The sequence below is a fragment of the Mugil cephalus genome, chromosome 9, assembly GCF_022458985.1.
Source record: "Mugil cephalus isolate CIBA_MC_2020 chromosome 9, CIBA_Mcephalus_1.1, whole genome shotgun sequence".
Classification (NCBI taxonomy): domain Eukaryota; kingdom Metazoa; phylum Chordata; class Actinopteri; order Mugiliformes; family Mugilidae; genus Mugil; species Mugil cephalus.
In genome coordinates, this window is record NC_061778.1 from 14,616,538 (window position 1) to 14,641,956 (window position 25,419).

At 43.0% G+C, this 25,419-nt stretch overlaps 1 protein-coding gene across 1 annotated transcript; it reads right to left on the minus strand.

The window, feature by feature from the left end:
* Positions 1 to 25,419, minus strand: vps53 (VPS53 subunit of GARP complex). The gene is made up of 22 exons (XM_047594987.1): positions 25,195 to 25,419; positions 24,763 to 24,843; positions 23,007 to 23,056; positions 22,848 to 22,914; positions 17,042 to 17,128; positions 16,251 to 16,366; positions 15,771 to 15,890; positions 13,270 to 13,348; positions 13,046 to 13,189; positions 12,773 to 12,915; positions 12,193 to 12,334; positions 11,163 to 11,261; positions 10,930 to 11,024; positions 9,597 to 9,839; positions 7,596 to 7,743; positions 7,328 to 7,410; positions 7,147 to 7,225; positions 6,724 to 6,872; positions 6,547 to 6,616; positions 6,319 to 6,456; positions 1,364 to 1,468; positions 1 to 573 (listed from the first exon to the last, which is right to left on the minus strand). The coding sequence occupies exons 1-22, from the start codon at positions 25,402 to 25,404 to the stop codon at positions 403 to 405; spliced, it is 2,619 nt and encodes an 872-aa protein (XP_047450943.1). The 5' UTR covers positions 25,405 to 25,419; the 3' UTR covers positions 1 to 402.

Consider the following 25,419-nt stretch of genomic DNA (forward strand, 5'->3'; position numbering starts at 1 on the left):
TAAAAAAAAAAAAAAACATCAACTTTAATTAAGATCAGGCTTCCTGTAATTATTCTGAAATTAGATATGTTGCAGAGGAGCAGCAGCCCTCTGAGCAGAATTATTTAACACTACATTCGGTCTTCAGAGTGCAACAAATGTTACAAAAGCTCAGATGTTAGTGTCATGAAAAGAAAGATGGAAAACTACAGAAGTGCAAGGCGTACGTAACAGCGTCAAGAAACAGTTGAGGAAGTTTCCTTATAATCCAGCACCAGCTCCGACAGAACAACTCAGTCAACTTCCTCCTCCTTCTCTAATTCCCCCTCGATAACTGAATGGAGGATGGAGGAGATGAAAACCCGCAAAAAGTGTCAAAGCCCGGCCCGGCCGACAGTCTTTTTAACTTCAGTGTGCGTCTGTTCACAGTCTCTTCTTGATGAGCTTCTCCAGTTTGCGGATGCGGGAGGACTCTTGCTCAGGGGTGGGGGTGCTGAAGGACAGAGAGGGGCCGCCGTCGGCCCCGGAGGGCGGGGTGGGTAGCCTTTGCCTGAAGAGATCCAGCATGCTGCTCTGTTCGCTGCGTTTCAGACCCTGGACGCACACATCGCAATGTCAGACACGCAAAACAACAGGAAGTCGCAAAAATAAAAGCATGTTGTGTACAACAATAAGAGTGGAATTCAGGGAAAAAAAGGAAAGTTACAATGTTAACCTCCTGAGACCCCACATCCTCATATGGGGACGTTAAGTTTTAGGCTTTATCATTGTTTATTCAGCTCCATTTAAACCTGTTGACCTCATCAGTGGACGCTTTAGTGTGCCATCTAGTGGTAGCAAACTTATTTATTAATTCTTATTAACGTTTGTAGTTTCATCTGTAAATTTAACAAAATTTATCCATAGCAACGAGCTACAACGTCCCTAATTAGCAAGTACTTGTTTGAGGACGTTGGGACTTCATTATTCTGTCTTTTCTCAGCCATGTTCAGGTATTAAGATAAACAGTTTTATATTTTGTTACACATTGGGTGACTTTATTATCATATAAATAATGAAATAATCCCAGTGTCCACGTATGAGGACATCTTTTTTTTTCTTTTTCTTTTTTTTTCAAGAACTTGTACTTCCTGTTCAAAAATGATGCTTAGTTTTTATACATCTTGGGTTCTACTGTGGAAAAGCTCAGGTCTCAGGAGGTCAAAGGAATATTTCAGTTCACAACACCCTCATATCCGCTCGTCATCAGCTAGTTAGGTTAGTACAGAGCCTAGAAGTGTGGTTAAACATTTAGCCTAGCTTTGTCCAAACGTACATTTTCAACAGGAAAACAAAAATGTTTAACATATTTATTTAAATCACCGGCAGAATCGAACCGACTGACCTTCATATCCAGAATCTTCTGGAAGGTCTCGGGATTCCCATCAGCAAGAAGCTTGATGTAGTTATCAACAAACACCACTGGCGGTTCATGTGGGGCCATCACCACCTGCGGGAAAGCAGAATTTAATGTTAGTTTCACCCCCACCTCCACTTTCCTGTGAACCATCATGGGACGAGATCTATAAATGATCCCACATGGGGCAGCTATGGCCCAAATGAGGGAACGAGGAGGGGTGGGGGTGGGGGTGGGGGGGGCTCCAACTGACAGAACCGAGCAGTTCTAGCAGCAAACAAAGTCGAGACTATGGTTCTATATTTAGATGCCCGCTCCGTAGACTTTAACACGCCAATTATTCCATGCATGAGTGCTCAAGAATTGGCTTCACCGGTAATTATTTTAGGGGTATAATGAGTCTGGGCAAAAATCAGCATTAGTCAAGAGCAGGCAAGAAAAAAAAAAAAGTTTAATGGATTGAATACTCTCTGCGGATTTTTTTTCTCCCAACAATAGAGACGGGTGGAAAACGTAGTGTTTCTTGAAGCCGCTACAGAGACAGGCAGACCAACACATGGCTGACAGACCCCCGCGCCCAGACGTCTCTCATCTCAGGCTTTCGGGGGATCGGCTCCCAAAATGTTTTTCCTCGTCGTTCACTTCGAAAACAACTTAATCTGTCTTTAAGAGACTTACTTCTCTTCTGCACTCAAGGTAGGACGCATGAGAAAGATGAGCTGCAGAGGGAGAGGGTGACAGGAGGAATCAGAAACAGGAGAGAGGGAGAGCGGAGCAGGCATGAAAGGCTAAGGATCGTGTGGAATTCTTTGCTTTTCTCACTAGCCCTGCTGACTGAGTGATTTACTTAGCAACTGTCCTGGAGCTGGGCCAAGGGAAAGGCCTGGAGGGACCTTGTAAAAAAGGAAAAGAAAAAGGGGAGAGGGAGTGAAGAATGAAAACGGGCATAAAAAGGCAGAGAGAGAGAGCATGTGGATTGGGGGGTAGCTGAACATGGGTGGGGATGGGGGTTACCTTTTAAAATACTCCCCAGAAGAGAACTTCACAAGTGGGAGAGCTAGAGCTATGGTGGGCTGGGCTGTGGAGAGTGTGGAAAACAGCCACGTCTCACAGGCATTGTAGCGGCCAGGAGAGGCCGTCTCAGACAGACAGACAGACAGAAGGAATCTTATGTACTTTGAACATAACACAGCCCTGGTTCAAAGCCCAGATATATTAATCTTTTACACTCAAAGCAGATACTTTGACAGCGACATAAAAATTTAACACATCTTCAGCGGAAACGTCCTTTCTGAGAACTGATATACAAGTTTAAAGTGGCATTACTCACTGTGTTTTATAGGGACAATGGATTAAGTAACGCATAACGCGACACTAGCGTTTCCCCTCTGCTTTATGGACCGTTTCAGCATCTTTCAGCTAACGGTTTTGGTTTTATGAGGATGGTTTAGTCCTACAACTATTTCTGACTGGCTACAGCACAAATATAAAACTGAGCTAAAAGGAAATAATTAGACATTCATTGGCTATAGTACCTGAAATAAAAACAAAACTATGCAATTAAATATGTGCTGTTTGTTGGCCAAACAATGGCATTTTACGTCTCAGCCACATCTATTTAAGACATCAAAATTATTTTTACTTTTCAGTAAGATGTATTAAATAAACTAGAGAACTTAATTAAATAAAACTGCAGCTTTGAATATATTGCAGCGAGCATCTAACTGAACTGTGCACGAAAGTAAGGACCAAACTCAAAGTCAAGTATCTTAACCAAAACACCACAAGCTATTGTTGTTTTACTTAATCACGCAATAAAGACAAGAAGTAGGTACTAGGCTGTGAATTAAAACGAAGACCAGAGATAAGAGATAGATATGGGATAAAAGCGGATTTAAATATTAAGTATGATTAGAAGTTTAATGCAATATCTCCAGGTTAGAACTCAAACCTCGTAAAAAAAAGTAAACTTCTTAAGTTTAAAGTAATTAACTGAAATGTACAACAAATCAGGCTTTCCTCTTAAATCTCAAACAGAGAAAGACTGTTCCCTAAACTCTCCCACTGAATTGCAGTTTCTTGGTGGGGGTAAGCCAGATTTAATTTCAAGCCGCAGCATCACTGAGTGTAATTTAACACTATCGTTGAGGCTAGGCAGAGGAATTCTTGTATCGACCTTCTTTCAATGGGTTTGTCTTTCAGAAGCTTCAGTCTCAGCCCAAGGTGGAAGCAATTACCTGTGAGGAACCTTGATGTAACACCAAGTCAATAGCGAAAACACTGGCGGCAGTACAAATGCCTCTCCTTTTCTCTCTTTCCAAACCCAAAAATGGTCACAGAAGAAATCTTTGCGAGGTTCTTTCCCAAATAGTTTCTTCCAAATTGACGCAATTCAGAGAACTCATCCTCTCATGCCTTTTCTTTTCCCTAACACGGTCCTTTGTATTTATTCTAGATCAGAAATCTGATTTCTAGCCTTCGCAATGATTATTTTACCCAGCGCTGTCACAGTAATGCACATGGATCAATCAAAGGCCTTCATGCAGCGTCAGCTACGTCTGTGATTGTTCCTCGGGAGCTGTATAGATCACATTCCAGCTCCGGGGGCCCGCTGGCAGTTGGATTCAGAAAAAGCAGACAGTACTGGGCTGATGGGACATATAATTCTATAATGCGAAAGCCCCTTTAACGCATGGCAGATGAGTGGAAATTCATGTATATATACATACAGGGCATTTCTCCAGAGGACAAAGACGGGCTTTACGCGGGCCACATGGAACAGTGGATCCCAGCAGTAGAGACAATCAAATTTGACATAGTGAGACGGGGCCTGCCAGACGGTCGGTGTCTGAGACAAAACAAACTTCGGGAGCCCCGAAGGCCTGAATTTAAGACAGGGTGTAAAAGCAGCCACAATACATCGTCATAAATCAAAACTATATTGTATAGAGTCTGACACCGATCCACTGTTTCTTCCCAGGTGAAAGCGGGGCTGGCATAAACGATTAAGAGCAGGTCACGATCGGCGCTGTAAAGATTCAGAGAGCTCGACTTTAGGAAGGAAAGACGGCCAACTGGGAGTTCAAGGGAAATCAAGGGACAGGCAGGCGTGGACTCTGAGTGTGTGTGTGTGTGCATTTCTGTACACTCCTGGGACAGTTAATTAGGGCGGGGTTCATCTGTGGCAGCAACATACCAGAGTCCTCCAGAGGCTCATAAGGTACTTAGGCTGAGTCCTCTGATTCAAACAACATCAAATATGCGACATAGTATTCTGTACGTGAGGGCGAATGTTTGCGTGAGTAGACGCATGGTTTCAAGCATTTGCTTATTTACTAATTCGCACCTTTCCACTGGCTCAAGGTCAACCACATACAGCGTCGGTGAACGCGTGTTTTCGTGCTGCGTTGGCCCGTTCATCACCCATTAAACCTCTGCTGCACGAGCTCCATTCATATTCTCCCCTTGTGTCATGCGAGATGGGCGATTGTGTGGAAACATGCTCATGAAGTGCTATTGTGAGTGGGGTTAAAGACACAATTAAAGGGTTATTTTGGCCGAAATAAACTCTAAGTAGATAATCTGCTCCAGCGATTCAAGACAAACATTTAAAGCTGGCTCGCCAGTCCAACCACAAACACTCAGCGGAGAAATGTTTGTTCGGCCTATTGTTGCTTTTTTACGACGGGACCACAATCAGTGGAAAAGCAGTCGGGCTGCAGGTTGTGCCAGGCTATTCTCGGTCAAGTGTCAGCACCGAAAGCTCATGTTTGACTGGATGTGTCAGAGCTTCAGGCATCAAATCTGTAAAACGGTAAACGGGAGATAAAGAAAAAACACACGCGCTGTAAATAAAAGGGCGCGTGGAAAGTTTCCGAGCCTTTAAAGGTCAAAAAACTGAGGCTTTGGTCGTAAAAATGGGCAGCTTGAATTTAGCCACCCAAGTTAAATATCAGGTGTCTCAACAAGTCCATCAACTGAAGAGTCCCTTAAGACCGAGTATCACCGATCAAATGTGTACGTGGAGCTGACTTGTATTTAGAGTTCAACTCAGGCTGTCATTAAAATCCATCAGTTAAAGATCCAAGCACATTCTGAGTTTATATATGAAAGGTAAACACTTTAAATGGATCTCTTGTGGCCCTAAGAGCAAGGTTGAGTGTTTTTTCCAAGAAGGGTTAGGATCTTTCCATACTTGACAAACTGGACTTGAAAGCTGCGCAGAAATAAGTGTCTGAAAAGAGCCCACTCACTCCAAACCTTTCCAGGGACTCTCCTGGGGGGACCTTCAAGGACTTTTTTGTTTTCTGTTTGTGTTCACACACCAAAAGGAACACTAAACGAGGTGGCTGGTACGACAACGTCACTTAGTTGTGTTTGACATACAGTACAACAATGTTGCACACTGGTTCAGTCAGTCCGTCAGTCAGTCTCTCTGTGATTTGTTCCATATTTAAGGCGAACAATAAGAACCGTTTTTGGCTTTTTTATTGCTACAGTAAATGTTTTACCTTTTGAAACAATGGCTGCCGCTGCTGCATTCAAGTGTTCGACTAATCACACACCAAACACTCAGAGTTGCTCTATGCTGATAAATTAACAACCCTGATGTGGGTGCTAAAAATTTCCCTTCTAAGCGGTTTAGGTTTCTGTGTCAATTTTACTACGGCGACAGTGCAGAGCAGAACATACGTAAATGCTAACGCCATAGCTGGTGTGCACCTTCCTAAAAATGTAATCACATGACGCTGCTCCACTTGGTAGCACTATTAGTATTTCTTTCTTTTCTGATTGGGTGGCGCATCAGCATAGGCTACGTACGTTGGTCACGGTGGCTATGATCGCTCTCAGTTACTTCAGTCTTAAAAAGTTACTTTAAAATCAGCTGTAGGAAAATGCAAAACAGTTCCTGCAGTTCCAAAGTGCCTCCACACGCTCCTCACCTTAAGTATCATCTCGGCACGCGTCATGCCTTTCACCACGATCTTGGTGTAGCTGGCAGGAGCCTTGCGGAGCACCTGGGAGCCTATGGAGGGCAGATCCAACAAGACGGTCTTCAGGGAGTGAGTGTCGAGGAGGAGCTGGTGGGATCCAGATTCAAACAGATTAATTATATGAATGTACAAGCTAGCACACACAATACAGATTAAAGCAAATGAAAGGAAACTTACTTGCTCAGCTCCCACCATGCTGATGGGCTTACATCTAAACAAGTGGTTGATGAATTTTGGAATAAAAGAACTGAGAAAATAAAGAAGAGACAAGCAAATCAACTTTCAGAAACTTTAAATGCAGTTAACAGATTGAATTGGGATGTGTGTGTGTGTGTGTGGGCGTATGAACTGTACTTTGTGAACTTGATGCAGAATTGTGTGAAGTATTTGCGCGTGGAGGCGAGATTGTCTCTGATGATTGGCACATTTTGCTTAATGTGCATGATAATGGACGTCACGTAAGGACTCTGGTCACCGACGTGCTCCACACTCTGCCACGGCATCTGAGCGGGAGAGATAAAGGTCAGGGACGATGAAGCAGCAGAAATAACAGACAAGGAAGAGACTCTTTAAAGTATTTGCTCACTAATTTAGGTGATTATCTATTTAAATGTATCATACAAAAGATGTCACATTGTTTCTAACTGACGCCTGGCAGTAAAAAGACATTCAGTGCAGCAGCACCATTTTAAAGCATCAATTTAGAGGAAAGAAATACGTTAATTTAACTTTCAATGAGCGACAACCGTGTGAGTCAAACATGTGAATGCGTCCAACCTTGCTCATGGCAGTCAGAGCGGGATCACAGGCGGCATCGAGATCTTGAACAAGCAGCTGGATGCTGTTTGAGATCACACTGCGAAAACATAAAAAGACGCGTCGTTTCAACACACAGTCCTCACACACTAAAACTAATTTTTATAAGGTAAAAATCCTGGTGCGCAGCTGTCGCGCTTACGTGCTGAACGTATCCATCTCCCCGGTCAAGTTAATTCGTTCCACCAAGATTTTATCTACTTTCTCCTTTAGCTTCTCTTCCAACTGGAACACGGACAAACAGGGACATGAGCGCAAGCAAGACACGTGAAAAAGCTTCCTTGATCGCTGTTTGTTCGAAGATATTAAAATTATTATAAAAAAAAACAAAAACCCTGTCGACTGCTAAAGCACATGGAATTCAAATCAATCAAAGCGCAGACTTGACGCAAGCGAATGTGTGTACATGCCTGTTGAGTGGTAGCCAGGCAGTACTCCGCAGTGCTAAGAATGCTACAGATGAGACAGAGCTCGTCCACGGTGAACTTCGCCGCCTCGGAGACTTCTTTTTCCTTCAGCAGGCTGCTGATGGTGAGACCCCCGCTGTTAGTGCTGGATCTGAACAGAGATTGACAAAACAGCAGAGTGAGAAAAACAGAAGTTTAAAAAAAAAAAAAAAAGGATTAAAAAATGGCATATGAAGAGACAGGTTCATGTGGTTCATTCATTCCTCTGAAATGTGTTCTCGTGGAAATAAAAGGTTCACAAGTCAGAAAATAATCAACAGATTGACTAATTGTTTTTATATATCGCAGCCTTATATACTACCACGTCTCTCTCTTTAATTCCCATCTGCAGCTTGCAAAAGTACTGTATTAGAGAACATCTGACTTGCTGACATTAAATGTTTCTCAGCAGATGTGAAATTACAGAATCTCTGTCTATATAAAACAACTGTTTATAAATCAGGAAGGGTAAATGTTACAGGGAGGGATTAGATGGATCGGAGATTGAGTTTAACCTCGCGACAGTACATACTGTTTCTGTTTAAACCAGCTAATGTGGACCCTGTTTTACATTGAGCTTTCAGAAACACTATACGTGGAACACACTTTTTTTTTAAACCGCAGGTAAAGAAGGACGTTTTAGTAAGTGAGACACAATGGGCATAACTACAAACAGATGCAAAATGTGGGGGCTGCCGGGCCAATGAGGCTTCAATGGCAACCGAGTCATTAATAAACGTCATAACAGAGTCATGTGGGTAAAACCACAACATAGCACGAGCTCCTTTTGAGGGCCCCTTTCAAAACCTCGCAAAAACCAATTCACTGCACACCACACTGGATGGGTGTCTGCATGTGTCTGTGAGCGGACGCACTAGCAAAGTGGCTGTGTGCATCTCTGACAGTGTTTGTATATGGTTCAGAATGTGGTACGCATTAGATGGGAAAATGCAAGTGTGTAATTAGCATGCAAGCATAGCAGAGGGAGAAAGAAACAGAACACGCCTCTCTCTGTGTGTGTGTGTGTGTGTGTGTGTGTGTGTGTGTGTGTGTGTGTGTGTGTGTGTGTGTGTGTGTGTGTGTGTGTGTGTGTGTGTGTGTGTGTGTGTGTAGACCACAGCCAGGGATGAGTTCTAATGTGGCCACTGAGCCAGAGATGTTTTCGCTGGTAGCATATTAGGCTTCACCACAGCTTAACCAACTCCAGATCGCTCAAAGCATGCCATCCTCATCCATCAAACACGGAGAAGACTCAAGATGCTGGTTAAACAGCCCCAGACCCAACCAGGAGACTGAACAAACATGGGCGTGACATGCTTGTTTGCAAAAAAAAAGTTAATCCCAAATAAATCTGTGTTTGTGTTACTGGCCAGAAAAATGTAATGACTCACATGGATGGAAATAGTTGAAATACTAGGCATACTACTACTTTTTTTTTTTTTTCAGATTATGTCCGCGTAATTTTTATGTTTTTTTGTGGTATAACAAACTATTTGTTCATTCATTTTCTTGTCCCCCCAGGAGGGGAGGAGGGGGTGTTGGCTGGAGCCTTTCCCAGCTGTCACTGGGTGAGAACCCACATAACAAACCATTCATATTTAATCTTTTACTATTATATCTCTTGCACCCATTAACTTGGTTGTAGACTACTGGATAGATTAATGATTACAAATGTCTGGAGAAATGAGTGAAACAGTCTGAAATGGTGGAGCCGCTGCAGCCATTAAGGCCGAGTGTGAGGAACTGGTATGTCATTCATCATAGCTACATATACCCAAAGCATAGACATAGGTACTTTCAGATAAGAGTGGCATTATGGGTTATTTTGCTTCCTGCCAACTTAGGTTTATGCAGTTTATGAAACTAAAACCAAGAAAACACAACCCATCTGCCACCACTTAGAGAACAGATCTTTCTAAAACATTTTTAATTTTGTTTCAGTGACCAAACCTGAACCAGTCTTACTTTGGTAGGTTGCCAGAGAGGATCTTCCAAGCATACTCTCTCAGGAACTTCTGGAAGATGGTTGAGAGGGCGATCATCGGTTCTCCAGTGCTGAGCTGGGAGCACTGTACCATACACTTCTTGTAATAGACAAAAAGGTCAGCGCAGCTGGGCAGGACGGCTCCGCCCTCCTCCGTGCCCGCCTTGGGTGGGCCTTGCGCTCGGAAATCGGCCACAAACCGGTCAATCAGTTCACCCAGGTTCCTGTAGATATCCAAAAAGTACAGCCAAACCAAAACAGGTTCGGACACACATGGCTGGTTGGATTAGAGGCACATGAAAGGAATTAAACAGTTCAAATGAAACCAGTGAAAACATAAGATTGGTCTGTAACCCAGATAAATAAATAAATAAAAAGGAGAACATAACAGGCAGACAGGCAGAAAGCCAGACGGATAAGTAGGATAAAATATTCCAAGCATCAAAATTCTCAGAGCTACAGTCAACAGGTCCACAGCCAATTGGTGTGGCCCAATCCTGCTGAATCAAGGAACTAAAGCCAAGGACAAAACAAGTAAGCCACTGTTCTCCTCTGCTACGTCCCACTGGGGACAAGCTGATCTGGCCCTTGCCTGTTTAAGGCCTTTGGATTGAACTGAAACGAGGTTGTAGCTGCAGAGTAGGTCAATCCTGTCCCCTTGGACAGACAAACAGAATTTAATGCTCCAAAGAGCCAAGAGCTAGGGGCTGCATGCGAGCGCAGCAGTCACACAACTGCGCTTAGTTTCAGGAGCCATCATTAAACTTGGGAAGGGGGAGGGACTCAAAAAAAAAAAAAAAAAGCGGAGCACGACAAAATAAGAGGAACGGGAAGTGAAAAAATCAGGCAGGATGAGTTAAGAAAGGCAGAGCCACATTGGAAGAAAAAGGCATACATTTAAGAACAAGAGACTGGAAACAAAGAAAGGGTGAAATATAAACTACGCAAAAGATGACTTGAGAAAGGCTGCTAAGAAGAAAAAAGCTAAAGAGGTGGGAAAGAGTATTGGCAGATCTGCTGTAGCAGCACTTATTCAACCTCCCTCTCTCCGTTTCTCTCTGTGTCTGTGGTCATGAAGCTAATGGGAAACATTTCTGCCACAGCGGAGACAGAGGCATGTACAGGAACAAGAGATGGAAAGACAGAAGAGGCAGCGGAGTAGAATAGGAGGAGGGGGGGGTCTGATTGATGAGAGGGCAATGGAAAAAGAAGGCAAGTGCCAGTATTACACACAACCTAATTCTGGGTACCACAAACCAATCTAATCTTTTGTTTCTGTAAGTGTGTGTAAGTGTGTGTGTGTGTGCTGCTCACTTGTCCTGGGATTCAATGTAGACATATAGATGAGGTTCAAAGCACTTTGAGACAATGCCGTGGAAAGGGTTGTCTGGGGCTTTGGGCTTCCTGGGCTGAGAGGAGAAAATGGGCTTTTAGCAAGATAACATCCACAAGACAATTTGTTCAACCTCTAGACAGCAACGCGGCGACATCGACAGCCCCTTTGCGTTACACAAACTGTCAGATGAGGTCGATCCACGTCAACTGACCTTAGCAAGGTCTTCATCCTTTTCTGCGGCCCCGTCTTCTCCTGGCTCATCCTCAAGAAAGGGGTTGGTTGGGTCCAGTGGGCTCTCTGGCTTTTTATACTGCAGATATAATGAACAACTTAAGCGCTCACCTCTATTGTTGAATTAGTGTGGCAAGGTTTTTATACTGACATATCTGGCCACAGTAATTAGTGCAAGAAGGTTTATCTCACTACAAGCCTCGTTGGTCCCAAAAAGTCAGACGCTAAAAATGTAAAGTTAGATGTAAAAAACTAACATGTAACGATACACAAATTATGTAAACACTATATTTCAATTGTGTTCAAACAAACAATGTGGTATAAAATAGAGTCCACGTTTCATTACCACGTCAGTCTAGACCGATTCATGCACCTCTAATTATAAAATTCCACTCAAGTAAATCCTTCATTGAATTACAGAATCCAGCAGGCGTCATTCGACCTGAAGACAAAGGGGCTTCTATTTAGGCTAAAAATTGTCAGTTCAGAACAAGGCTGGCCCAGTAGGGTCTAGCAAAACTAATCACGCTCCTTATAATCTGTGTGCATCACTTACACACCTCCAGTGTGACCTGAAATAAAGTTTCTTCAGGCTGTATCTCACCAAAAGCACCATGTATAAACTTCAAATCAGTAGTTGCATCTAAATGCTATTCTGGGAAAAACATAACAGGAAACATCAAAGAGATGCGTTAACTTAATGGAACCAATCAGCATCCTTCCTTAGCTTAAAGCAGAAAAATGAACACCGAGTATTTCAATACGTGTTCTTATTGGATTAAAATTACACATATTAGTTTAAAAAAGAAGAAAGTTCTAAATTCAATCTGACGCATCGAAGGGATTTTCCTATCGCAGGAAAGGTGCCAGCGACTGTGAAAGGAGCATTATGTGGCAATAGTTTCTATCCTTAAACTTGTTTTTGTGATTTGCCAGTTTGAACTTGAAATCCGAAGCGCCTGGAGTGAAAAGGCGATCGCTGTTAGACACGCATTGTGTGCGTTACTCACTCCAGGTACGTCCGTCAAGGTGCATCCCGTGAAGCGTTTCGCCAGTAAACCTTCGAAGTTTGTGGTCCTCTGAATGGCAAAGAGAAGCAGCTTCACCTCAATCTCTTTAGCCCGTGTCCGCATCACTTTGGCTAGCTCCACCCTTAACACAAAAACAGAAAAAAACACAAAAAGAAGGACATCAATTCAAGTGATCCTTGCTAGCAGATTTTCTTGTAGCAAGAACATGTCTTGTCAGGCTTTTTTCCTCATGACATTACTATAATTTCTACCAAATGGATTTTCCTTTTATTCTCAGTTACAGCCAAGAGCAACTCTAAGTGCAAACTGCTTTGTTTGATAGTGACAAGAGTTGACACTAGGTCGTTGCATTCGCTCATGTAGGCTGCTTATGTCAGCAGAACGTATTGTACCGAATCCCAAAGTCATGCCAGGCATGCCGTAACTGAAGATGGAAAGTCCCAACATTCAGTGTCTCAATTTCTGCCAATTTAATTTAATCGAGTTTCTTATTATCCTCTCTGGATGGGCAGGAACACATTAGTCTAATTGTACACTTGGTGGTGCGTTTTGTCTTCACCTGGTTATGTGGCAGAACTCCACAGCAATACGCTCCGTCATGCACCATTCTTCAGGAAACATACGTCCATATTTTTCTTCATAGTCCAGCAGCTGACGCTTGATCCAGGCGTAGCGCCGATCGATCTTGTCCAGCCAAGCAACCTGAGAAAAAAAAAAAAAGGGCATGATACTTCTCAATTAATACACCCTGTACCCATCATCTGTTTTAAAAGGGTTGTCTTGTCTGTTATGGAAATCCACAGGAAACAAAAATCTTTTTTCCGGCTCTTACGTCCTGATTTTCCTGGAAGAGGACCAGGTACTCTGAGAGGTGTTGCCTGATGAACTTCTTGATGATCTCCTGTTTGATCCGTGGGTCCAGCACATTTGCCACCAGGCAGGCGTCTCTCAGCACATTACTGGGTCCACCCGTTCTCTGTGAGTGCGACCATGAAAGTTTGCATAATTAGGAGGGGGAGAATCAAAAAACAGGAACATCAAAACGGAGATATTTACCTTGGAACCCTGAGCGGGGAAGGCCTCTTCAAAGTCTGCCAGGATCTGAGTCCCTAGCTCACTCTGTGCTGCCTTAACTCTGGAGAGGACAAAAACAATGACACCGAACAATTAACTGCAACAGATTGAAGCCTCCTCTGGGGTTGTTTCAATCACATGAACGTTTTGACTCAGTAGCCACTGAGGCTGTAGCCATTTATGCCTAAAAGACAGAAGATTCCTCATTTTGTAGTGGAGCACATTTCAAAGCTTCTTACTTGCAAATATCAAGACCGGTGATGATTTTTTCTTTTTTTTTTTCTTTTCAAGCATCACAGCATCCACTACAAAACCACTTAGGGAAAATATAATGAGACCTCCAAAAATGGCCTGAGTTTATCAGTCCTCAGGGGTCTGTGTTCGTCCAAAGACATCTAGGCCAGGTTAACCAAGTGCAGCTCCCAAAGTCATTACAATCATTCAGACTAAACAGGAGAGGGTGGAGAGACATTATCACACTTAGATCCTGACTGAACGAGTAGACTTCATTTCAATACTGATGAAATACCCAATTATCCACTTCTGTCTGGTTGGCTGCAGAGCATGAGATTGTAATCACACTCGCTCACTCTGCGGCTCACAGTGATAAGGTGATAAGTCTGCGGCCGTATATACGTCGGTTGAGTTGATGTTTTGACTGGATTTAGTCGCAGTTCAAAGTATCGTCTGGTAATGCAATAAATAGAGAAATGTCAAAGGTAGGTGGTTGCGGAAGTTTCACACACAACAGTGCTTTTACCAGAGCTGGAAACATCATCGTAATCGCACTTAACTCTGATGAAGTTAACCTTCAGAGTTTGAGATTAGTTTGATGTTTTATCAGCCATGTCACAGCCACATTTGTTTCCAAATCCCGCCTGTGTTTGTCTGACCTTTGGCTTGTCAGCGCATCTTTCTCTTGTCCGCATCCAGTATCTGTAGTTATATAGTGCCTGATGTCTGCCCATGTTTCTCTCCTTGGAGAGTCTTGATTATTTCTACTAAAAGTCTGCATCCAGTTATCAGCCCTGCCTTCATATCTTTCCCATCCCTGTCTCTCTCTCTCTCTAATCTTTTTCTCCAGTAGAGTCAATTCTTCCACGCAGCTGTTATTTGGTATGAGCACTATCTACCACACCTCAGTCAAAACAGAACAGAAGGTTTCCCTTTTTTTGTTTTTAGGGATCAGCACCGCTTTGAACCTGAATATCAAGCTGGCCAATATGTCCCTGGCTGATTGTGGTGTTATTGGAAAATATTTGCAAAAATGGAAATTTTCTCAGAGCTGTGTGAAACAACAGCATAACAAAGAACCTCTGTGTGCGTGCATGTTTGTGTGTGTTCGTGTCTCCGTGTGAGTTCTTGTGTGTTTGAACCATAGACTGTATAAATATGGATGATGGAACAGATCCTCAAAGGAGAAGCCAAAGCAAGTAGAGCTCCCCCTGGTGGCTCGCTGCAGTACAGATCATAAGCTCCACCTCCTCTATGATAGTGGATGGGGACCTGGGCCAAAACTACATCACTAAAGTACATGTAAAACATATATATATATATATATTAGTCATTTTAAGTAGTGAAATGTCAGCTTTTTGGATAAGTTTCGTTTTAGTTATTTAATGCTATAATAACAGGATGTGATATAATGGTGACCACCAGTCGCCATGCCAACCTCTCCGTAAAGCGGTCCCGTGGGACAGTGAGAGCGTCAGAACAATTTTTTAAAATTAGTACAGTGTATGAGCCAACATTTCCTTGAAACTGGTGGAGATGGAGCAGAGCGTGGTATTAATTAAACGAAACATTGTGAGTGAATGTGGGCGGGTCATCGATATCGCGGCTCCACTTGGCTTCACCTTACTGCACAGAATCTGGCTCCAAAGTCACAAGATGGCACCACCCATATCCCCGGGAAAATAGCGCCAGTTTGGCTCTACCCCCAATGAAAGGAAGTGGGAACACGCCATCCATATTTATATACAGTCTATGGTTTCGAACAAGATGATATCCAGATACTGGCATGGGTGCCAAGAGGGAGCACACATATGGAGATACAAACCTACTTACAGAAAAAGTGTGCCTCTACTGTACTCTACTCCCTCACAATAGGAAAAATGCAAGGATAATGAGACCCTATTCAGCGAGCTTCCTTCCTGTGTTTTCCTGTATGTGTGTATATCTGCATAAACAGGATGCAATACGCAAAATACCTCAGCAAATGCTGTAACTGCATTTCAACAACTCAGCTGATAAGATGTGGAATATTTTCACCGTAAGGAGAGATCAACTTCTGGCGAATGGAAATGAGCACGCTGCTCACTAAAACAGCCCTTGGGCAATGCGCTAACCCCTCAAGAGTTATTGCAATGCAGCTAATACGCTCAAAGGCGGAAAAAAGGAAAAAAAAAAGACAAATTAAGCTTGTGGAGACACATGTATCACCGGTGAAGGAGTTTAAGTGTGTGGGTGTGCATATTAATTACCTCTCAGAAAGCTGCCTGATCTGGGGTATGCCCATATACTTGTGGAAATGTTCAAGAACATTGACCACTCCCTGCAGCAAGTTGGCCACCTCGCCGTACTGCCTCTTTCTGGTCATGGCTCTGGAAAAAAAGCACACATTAGTAATTTTTACTGTTGTTTAAAAAATACAATTGTGAAGATTATCTTGATGTTTTTTATAATTTAACCATAAATCTAGACATATAAAGTGGTTAAGCAAACAACTTCTGAAAACACGTACGTCCATATTGGTCTCGCATCAAACTCACTTGCACATTCACTTTAATTTCAAGCACACTGCACCTAAAACTTCAGAGATGCTTAAGCCACTTACGGGAATGTAAAAATCACTGGCTGACGATTTGTTGTATACAGTTTCTTACAAGACCTGCCTTGTGCTACCAGCAACCAATCCCACACCCATGTATAAATCTTTTAGTGCTAGAAGAAATTCTACCCACTCTAAAGAGTCGACTCCTCCTGCGAGCATGTGCAGGTGGTTGAGGGTGGTGATGGAAGTAGTGAGGTGGCGCTTGGCATGGTCCAGCTGCTTTATGTCCCTCGTAATCTCCTTGACCTGTGTGGGAACAAGTTGGACAGGTTGGGCAAAGGAGGCAGAAGTACAAATGAGAGAGGAAGAAGCGCAAAAAAGGGTGAATGAATAATAGAGAATGTTTTTTTGGCTGGACAAGATTAATAGAAACAGAGCGAGGCCAATGCTGCGCCCACTGCTATGAGAAAGAACTTCTCCTACATGCCTGATGAGGGAGGGTCAGTTTGCCAATCCCACCCACACCATCCTTTCCGTTTTCTCCTGCCCGTCCTACGGCTCTCAGCGACGAACACAAAAGCACGGCTGCTCGTAGCAAAAAAACACATGGAAGGTGCATTACCCTGATTTTAAATTACAGCCCCCTCCGTCCTCTGCTGTAACAGTAAAGACTTCATCTCCCCCGTGCCAGGATCACACCCCGGGTTATTTTTTTGGCCTCTTACGCCTTTATTAAAGGCAAAGATAGTTGTCAGTGTTTAGAGATGGGGAGTAATGGGGTGAAAATAAGGGGATCGACATGCAGCAAAAGGGTGCAGGCTGCAGTCAAACCTGCACCGCTACATGTGGGTCCAAGGGGAGCCCACTCAACCAGGTGAGCTATAGGGGAACAATCCACTCTCCTTTCTTTTCTTCTACTTCTTCTTCTTCTTCTTCTTCTTCCCTGTGTGTGTGTGTGTTTGTGCGCTTGTGTGCATTTACCATTTGTTCAGACTTCTCAGCCTTGTCTTTAATGTCTTTGATTTTGCCAAAGAGCTGCTGGATGGCAATCTGGGCCTCCTCCAAAGCCTGCACAAAACAATCAGAACAACATTAAACATACAAAGATGACACTTTTCAGCCACTATATATACAACAACCGCTAAAAACCCCGTTTGAAGAAAGCTATCACACCAGCCTGAGTCTGGTACCGCTTGGCTGGGCAAGTTGTATGAAGGATATAAATATGAGGATAAAAAAAAAAAAAAGCGTTCACTGTACAATGCTCCTGTGTTTTTGCAGTCATACATTTTTCCATCTTTATGTTCTTGGACCACGTGGAATTTCTTAGTGCAGGTCCTACGTTGACACAAAGACTGAGCTTATGGACAGTATCAAAGAAAAGGTATGAACCTAACTGGTGTAATATCATAAATGTAATATCATATGATTTGGATTTTTTTCCAAAGGAACCCACAAACAACTAATCACTGCATTTTTTTAAATGACTGAATCAGATTCAGCACGTGGCCAAGCCCCGTCCTGCGTATTTCTTTCACGTCCACTATAAACCAAAATCAAACCTGAAAGAACGTCTTCTGTGTATAAGTACTTAAAAGAACTAAAAAGAGATTTCAATAATCTTGCTTTAATTGTGATTTAATATTTGTTGTGACAGTGTCAAATTATGCACCACAGAGCTGTGTATACAGACATTTAAGTCTGTTAACTGGTTATATAATTTGGAAAAACCATCCAGCTCTAAGTGCATCTCGTTGGTGATGAGAGCCAATGTACTTTTAGTTTCTTTAGCGATGTTTATTTTGCCATAGGGACAGAGCTTGGTTTGGCTGATAGTCTGAATATTAAATTAGGATGTGGACAAAATAACTTGACCGGAACATCCCTTCAAACAACCCACAAATACATGGGTTGAGAAGATTGAAACCCTCAAAGTCAGCAGCTAATTGTGAAGCAGATTTCATTCTCAATAAGCAATTAATTCAAATCCATTTGCCACAAATATAACTTATCGAATTTTGTGGCATTAAGTAGACTGTGCTTCTGCTAATGCTGTGAGAAGCAGGTGTTGGGCAAAATACAGTGTGTGTGTGTGTGTGTGTGTGTGTGTGTGTGTGTGTGTGTGTGTGTGTGTGTGTGCGTGTGTGTGTGTGTGTGAGTTGTGGTTCTGCCCGTCTAGATCAAATTTCCAAGGAATATTTTTTTGTTATCCGGTCTCACCGCTGGCTCGGGTCCATGTGAAACGCCGGCCCGCTGTCGCCCTTTCCCAACTGTAGAATATGGGCAACGTCAAACATATTAATTGAGCGTCTAATTGGAAAGCTCTTCAGATATCTGAGGCTGATGGGCTCCGAGTTGACACACGGGCCTTAAGGCTAAGCTCTGCGTGGACGCTGTCACTATAAAGGCTAAAGAGATCATTAGCAGTTTTAACGGCCTATAAAGCCAGGCAAGATTAGACGGCTACAATTGTAAGATGGCTGAAGTGCTATTCCAATATTTCCCAGTCGTCTGACATGGCAGCTGCTCTTTGATGGTCCTAAACAGAGATTGTGCTCTGTCATTTGATGCCAGTGTAATTGGCTTCATTTGGGCCCGATGGCGGGGCGGCACCGCAGACACAACTTGGACGCCCTTGCACACACACACACACACACACACACACACACACAAGGAATGCTGACAGCTGGCACCAGCTGTGCAAGGAATTTACCACTTTTACAAGCACCTCCGACGAACAAGTTGACGGCGGGTAAGCGGACACACACGGGACTGTGCATGTGCACACACACAAACGTAAATCCAGCTCTGCACTGACAGCAGAGGATTAATTTTCCTTCCTGAGTGGCGTCAAAGAGCGGCGACTGGTGACGGTGCAGACACAGTCAAAGTCAATATGACACCATGTGAGCATAAACTTTTAACCAAAACTTTCTTAATCCAACCAAAAGTTTTACATTTCTATAAAGACGATCTGTCATGAGTGCAGGACATAAACTCGGATACTCATTTACTCAAGACGAGCAAAAGCCGCCTCTATCTCACACGCATCCTTCTTTCCCTTCATACGTCACACCGGGCTTCGGCTGTCAGGTGACTCGACGCTTTAACTGGAAAAATGAGGGCAGGTTAAGTGATTGCTTTTTGATGTGAAGGTTGGAAGGAAGGGAGGTGCCGGAGAATCTTTAAAGAAGTTCCCAGGAGGAGCACTTGTGCAAATAAATTGCGCGCAGAAGCGTCCAGAACCTCCGAAGCTGCAACTGTCGCTCACGCACAGTCAGCTGAGTGAATCTGGCTCGCTTCCCAGCGCTCATTTCCTGTATTTAGCCTTGAGGAAAGCTGAGAGAGACCACTGCCCAGCAGGCGCCTCCATGCCAGAGATGTTATCTACACTCACACAAACATGCACAAGTATCCCTAACATGCAATAACCAGCACATGTTGTATGGCACACACGTCTTCTGTATTATAGAGTTTGGACAAGGAGCGTGGAGATTGTTTTCAGTGTCTGAACGTGCTCGAGATGGACTTCTCCATCTGGCAGAGTTAAGCACGGCTTTTTTAAAGAAGAGGGCATATTAAATGGTACTTCTGAGTTTGGGGCCACGTAAAATAAATCAGATCAACCCGACAGTGCTATTTTAACAGCTGGAACACTGCACGAGCTCAACGCTTGATGTAAACATTTTAGGGAGATACTTTAGAGAGAAGAGAGCAGCTTGGGAAATCACTCCTCGCATTAAATGTTTTGTTGCAGCTAAGCTTGACAGAGAACGATATCAAAAGCTGCTCCGCGATAAACAGTAACAGGCCGCTATGATCCGGCTTCTATTATTCTCGTTTGCTCCACTTTCTTTTCATATTCAGAACCGGAAAAATACAACAAATGGTGTTTGCGGATGATGAAACGGCCGGATTTAATAGACTACGCTAAAAAAGTAATTGGGGCACAGAATCAAAGAATCTGCAGAGTGACCCAGATTTTTTTAAAAGGCAAAAAAACAGAAAGTTATAACGCCGCAAAACTGTAAATTATGACACTTAAAAATACAGTTCAGAGAGTACAGGACAGAGATGGAAGTATGGAAACTAAATCAAGCTGCGGTGAACAGTCTTTTCTTCCTGGCTAACATTATTTAAATTGAGGCGATCCTACAGGAAGACCACCCGACGCTGCCGACTGGACATACCGTATGAAATTTACAACATTTACGAAAAGAAAGAAAAAAAAAATTGCACGTGATGGAAAAAAGGCCCAGGTTGGCCCAGCATGAGAGCAGCACAGTTTTTGGGTGCAGAAGGAGGTGTGAATGGCAGGCGGCGGTAACAAATGCTTGCTGCTGTTAATGAGCTTCTCCAGGTGACACCTCCGCTAATGGACTCGAACCAACGTGATTTAACATCTTTAATTTCTGTTACAAAAAACGAATATCCTTTTGAATAACCTCTTCATTAGCACTTTGTTATTGCTCACAGCTGACTGTGGAGCAGGTGTGCATGCATTAGCCACGTTGCCATGACGACGGGGCAGGACAGAAGATACACTGGTGGCTGTTGTGCAGCAGGAAAGTGTCAGAGGTTGGCAGATCACAATCAGATACAGATACTGTGTGTGTGTGTGTGTGTGTGTGTGTGTGTGTTCTGTTGTGTACAGGTTCACGGTTCTGGCTAAACCTGGCATTCATGTGGATGACACTCAGACATGTAACACCCACCAAGACCAGACCATTCTCACTGAGATGAATAAAGTATCCATCCATCCATCCATCCATCCATCCATCCATCCATCCATCCATCAGATATTGCCCAAGTATCTGTGGAATCCACTGGAACAAGCCTGATCCACAGAGGCCCCTCCCCTCAACCCATAGGACTCAAATGTCCCCACAAACAACATCCTGTTGCACAACACCCTCAGAAGACCCACGTCCATTCTCTGATGAGTCAGAAGGTGGTCATAATATTATGCCTGATTGGTGTATGTCTTAAGCTCGATTTACACATCTGTGTTGGAACTTTGTCGTAGCTTAAGACCTGGGTAACGTAATTAAACTTAACACAGCAAAGAAGACAACTGTTAATGGTCCTAAATGTGTTTGCCCTATTCAGACGTCTTCTCTCTTTCCTGCGTTGCAGTGATTTCCATAAAGGTAATTGTTGTACAACTTTTCTTAGCTCCAACTTACATAAATGAAGAAACTCGACACAGCTGACTTGGCACCGGCTCCCATATTCTGGTGCGTTTATGTTGCCAGCGCACTAACTGCGTACAAACGGAGTGCAACATCTGCACGGGCTGGATCCATTTCAGGAGCATAAACCAAACTTTAATGTGATTACACTGACCTTTTCATGGCTTCCAGGTTGGAATCACCTTGTCCCCTTTAGTTTGAATATTAAATCTTCAGGAAAGAAAAAATGCGTTTCTAACAAATGATAATGCCACTGCTGCAGAACTGAGAGACGGACATTGCTTCTGACATATATTCAATACAATGTGAGCGAGAACAGTAACACCATCTTAAAAGTAGAGCAGCTAGTGACACACTATATTTCAGCTCAAGAAGCCACGAGAGTCTGACCACTAACACACATTTCCACACACCCAGTCGGCAGCCGTATCACCGTCTGACTCCCGACATAAAAAAACACTCCCGAGGGAAGTCATTCCTCAAACCTCCTCCACCTTCTCTCTCTCCCTAACTGGCTCCCTCCATCATTCTCTGTAAATGTTACCATCTTAGGTTTCATCCTGGAGATTGCATTCAAGCGAGTGAGCTTTGTCAACAGCAGACAGAACTAAATTGCAGGTCGCGTTGGTTTTACTCTCCTGCCGTCTACGTTTCTATGTTTCAGTCGCCCTTCTTGAAATGAACACCTCTCCGTCTTTCCATCTGCAGGAAGGATTTTTTTTTTTTTCCCCCCCTGGAAACGTTGGAATGGCTCTGTGGGGTTGGAAAAACAAACTGAAATTATTGTGTGTGACTGTTTAATGTTATTGGTCTGGAGGGGATTAGGAGTGTTTCCGCTACCAAACGGTAGCTAACTGGGACAGAAAAGGCCACCGGGCCAGACACAAAGACGACGATGCACACCTAATCATGTCAGCTGGTCGGAGCGCACATGGCTGACCCATCAGGTGTCAGGTTCCCTTCCTTGACAGAGCAAGAAGCAGGGTTAAAGAAGAAGGGGCCGTTTTCCCTTCATTGCACCACAAGAGAAGTGAAAAAGGTTTCAAAGAAAATCTAAGTATTTACATACGGGAATCTATTTCACAGACGTGTTTTCCGTAAAGAGGGGCAGTTTGAGCTGCGGGAATGGATCTGAGTCATCTTGTCCTTTTCCATGGAAGCAATATGGTGAGAGGCGAGAGCAGGAAAAGAGGAGGAGGAGGAGGACCATGGTTTCCTGGGTTGGCTGCAACCAATAGAACTATTCTAATTTCAAGACTTTAGTTAAAACAAAACTGATGAATAAGTGTGTAATATATGTAGTTAGATATAAAGACCTCACAGTCTGTGAGAAATAAGCTGTTCTTTCTTAGACAAACACACATATCAAATCATCTTTGGAGACAATTCCATAGTCCAGAATAAATATTCTGCTATCAACAAAACAAAATGATCCTCTTTTAAACTTAAATCTGATACCCCAGTAGAACTAAACCACTGTGTTTTGTCTGGCCATATTACCAGAAAGATAAGCAAAAACAAGAAACAAAATCTGGCCCTATCATTATTGTCTAACTACTTCAGTATGTTCTTTCATGGCGTGCGGCTCTGCTTACCTGTCTCCCATCCTGGCCCACGTTGGTCTGACCTCTCACCACCGTCCTGATGTCGTCATCCAGACGTCTATCAAATGTGACACAGAATAAAACTTTGGTCATACTGAGGTTAAAACACACACACAAAAAAAAGTATTGCAAACTGTTAAAGTAACTCACCGAATCTTCAGCCGAATCTTGTTCACCACATCATCAATATTAGCCAAAGACTGAAGGGTACAAAGACAGGAAATCAGGGAAACATTAGGATACATTTTGACAGTGTTGAAAACACTAGTTTTCTATAAGTAAGTTTTCGATAACATTGTCATCATATGCACCTAATCCTGGTGTTAAACCTATAGTGAGTCATCTCAGAACATTAAAGGCAACAGTAAAGTCAAGACCATACAATACTGTAGAGGTTATATTCAGATATTCAACATATAGGTTAAAATGCATACACAGCTATAAGCCCTTCTACATATTCTGTACAAACTAAAGAGTTATAGTGACCCCTCATGGAGAAGGAATAATATGTAGATACACATGTATGGTATACGAATGATGACATTGAGTATTATGTCAATAATTACCATGTACTCATATTTTTACTATTGGCTGAATTAAAAGTCCTGTTTTGATCAAAGTGTTGGTGCCAGAGTTCATCAGGTTTCTTTCATGTTCCTTGGCAAAGTTTAATCTTGCAGCTTTGAGCCGTTTTGTAAACTTAAGTTCTCTTCCTGAACACTTTTTCCTAAAGTATTGTCCTTTTCAGACGGTGAGTCTGAATCACAGAAACAACATTTTACTAAACACAATACTTGTGCCATGTCTGTTATCGGTTGTACGACCTCGCAATTTACATAGAGTAGCCCACTGGTGCCCTGATACAGTCTCCCACTCAGGTTTCCTGTTTGTTCAGGCATGAATGTGAAGCCACAATAGACAAAATAAAGTCTGTAACTGAGAAACTGAGTCAATCAGTCTTAAGTTAAAATTCAAGCTATTATACTGTAAATGTCTTGGTGAAAATGAAGGCACTGGTTATAGGGTTGTGTACTCACTTTTTGATGCATTGACATAACACTTTGGAGCTGATATTTTTTTTGTGGTCATGTTTGTAAACGCCATGTGCTTAAACTTACAATGTAAGTTGATACAATTTAGAAGTACGTCAGATGTTTAATATATTGGGGTGATTGTATCCATGCAGAGTAAGTAATATGCAGCATACTGTCCACTCAAAAAAGTGCATACACATTCTATCCACATAACATCAATGCACATTATGACAAATGTCAAAGCAGAAGTAGCAGAAATGTGATGAATCTCAATGTCCACTGTGAATAATTAATCATTTTATTAAAATGTAACCCACAAACAATCCTGCAGGAACCTAAGTATCTCTTTGCTTACAAACTACACAGTCTATGGCTGTGACACACTTGGATATACGTTGACTGAGCATAATATTACATGATTACAAGTGTAGGCCTCCCTCCTCCAAAACAACTGTGATGCATCAGAGTCTTCTCAGGGTGTCCTGTGGAGTCTGTTAACAGATTGATGATAGTGGGGCCCTTTGGGTCCTATGGGTTGAGGAGGGGGGGCTCTGTCATCCCATAGATACTTGATCAGTTTGGGATCGAGTAAATTTGCACCTTATGCTGTTTTTCATGTTTTTTAAGTTGCTCCTAAACTTGTGTGTGTGTCTGTGTCAGGCTGCATCCTGCTGGGGATGGATGCGGCCGTCAAGGAGTGTCATTGCTATGGCGTGGGGGTGGATGTCCCAGGAGATCACTGAATTATCACAAGATGGTCAACGTCCTTTCCTTCTCCTGTCAGTGGTTTTAATGTTGTGGCTGATCGGTGCATAATAAATGTCAGTCAGCGCGAGCCTGACTGCAGACGTCTCTTTATGACTTCACTGTACCTGCTCGGTGGGGAAAAGTGTGTTGATGTATTCCACTGCATTGAAGTCTGCTCTGTCCAGTGGGTCTTGGCTGGGGAAAACCTTGCACACAAAGGAAAAAAATAAGTTTAGTCCGAGATGTCTGGCGGTGTTATCCTGAATATTTTGCTTACTAGGATGACTCCAACATACAGCCTAGTGTTGCCTGTATCGTCGGGCCTAACTGGTTGATAACTTAAACATGGTTACTAAATGAATCGTGTGTTTTATGCATTAACACAGAGTAGTGGATAATTACGCGTTTATAGCTAGAAGTTGTAATTCATAAGTGCCACATCCATTGACCCACCGAAGGATGAGCTAGCATGCTAACAGCTGTCGAGTAGTTAGCAGCACTGACAACATTTATATTTTTCTAGAAAGAAGACTGTAACGACAAGGCTAAGCCCTTACCTGTTCAATGGCTAGCTGCACCTCTGGCGTTAGATGCAAAATAGCCTCCAAGTCTTCTGCAAATTCAAATTCTTCTTCCTCCATCATCGTCAAAACAACACCAGAGAACTCTCCGGCATTCCACTTCCTGGTGAGGAGGATTCTGGGATACTGGTCACATGACGCGACGGGAAGCGTTGCATTTAATGACTGTCGAAAATCGGAATCCATTTTTGATTATTACAT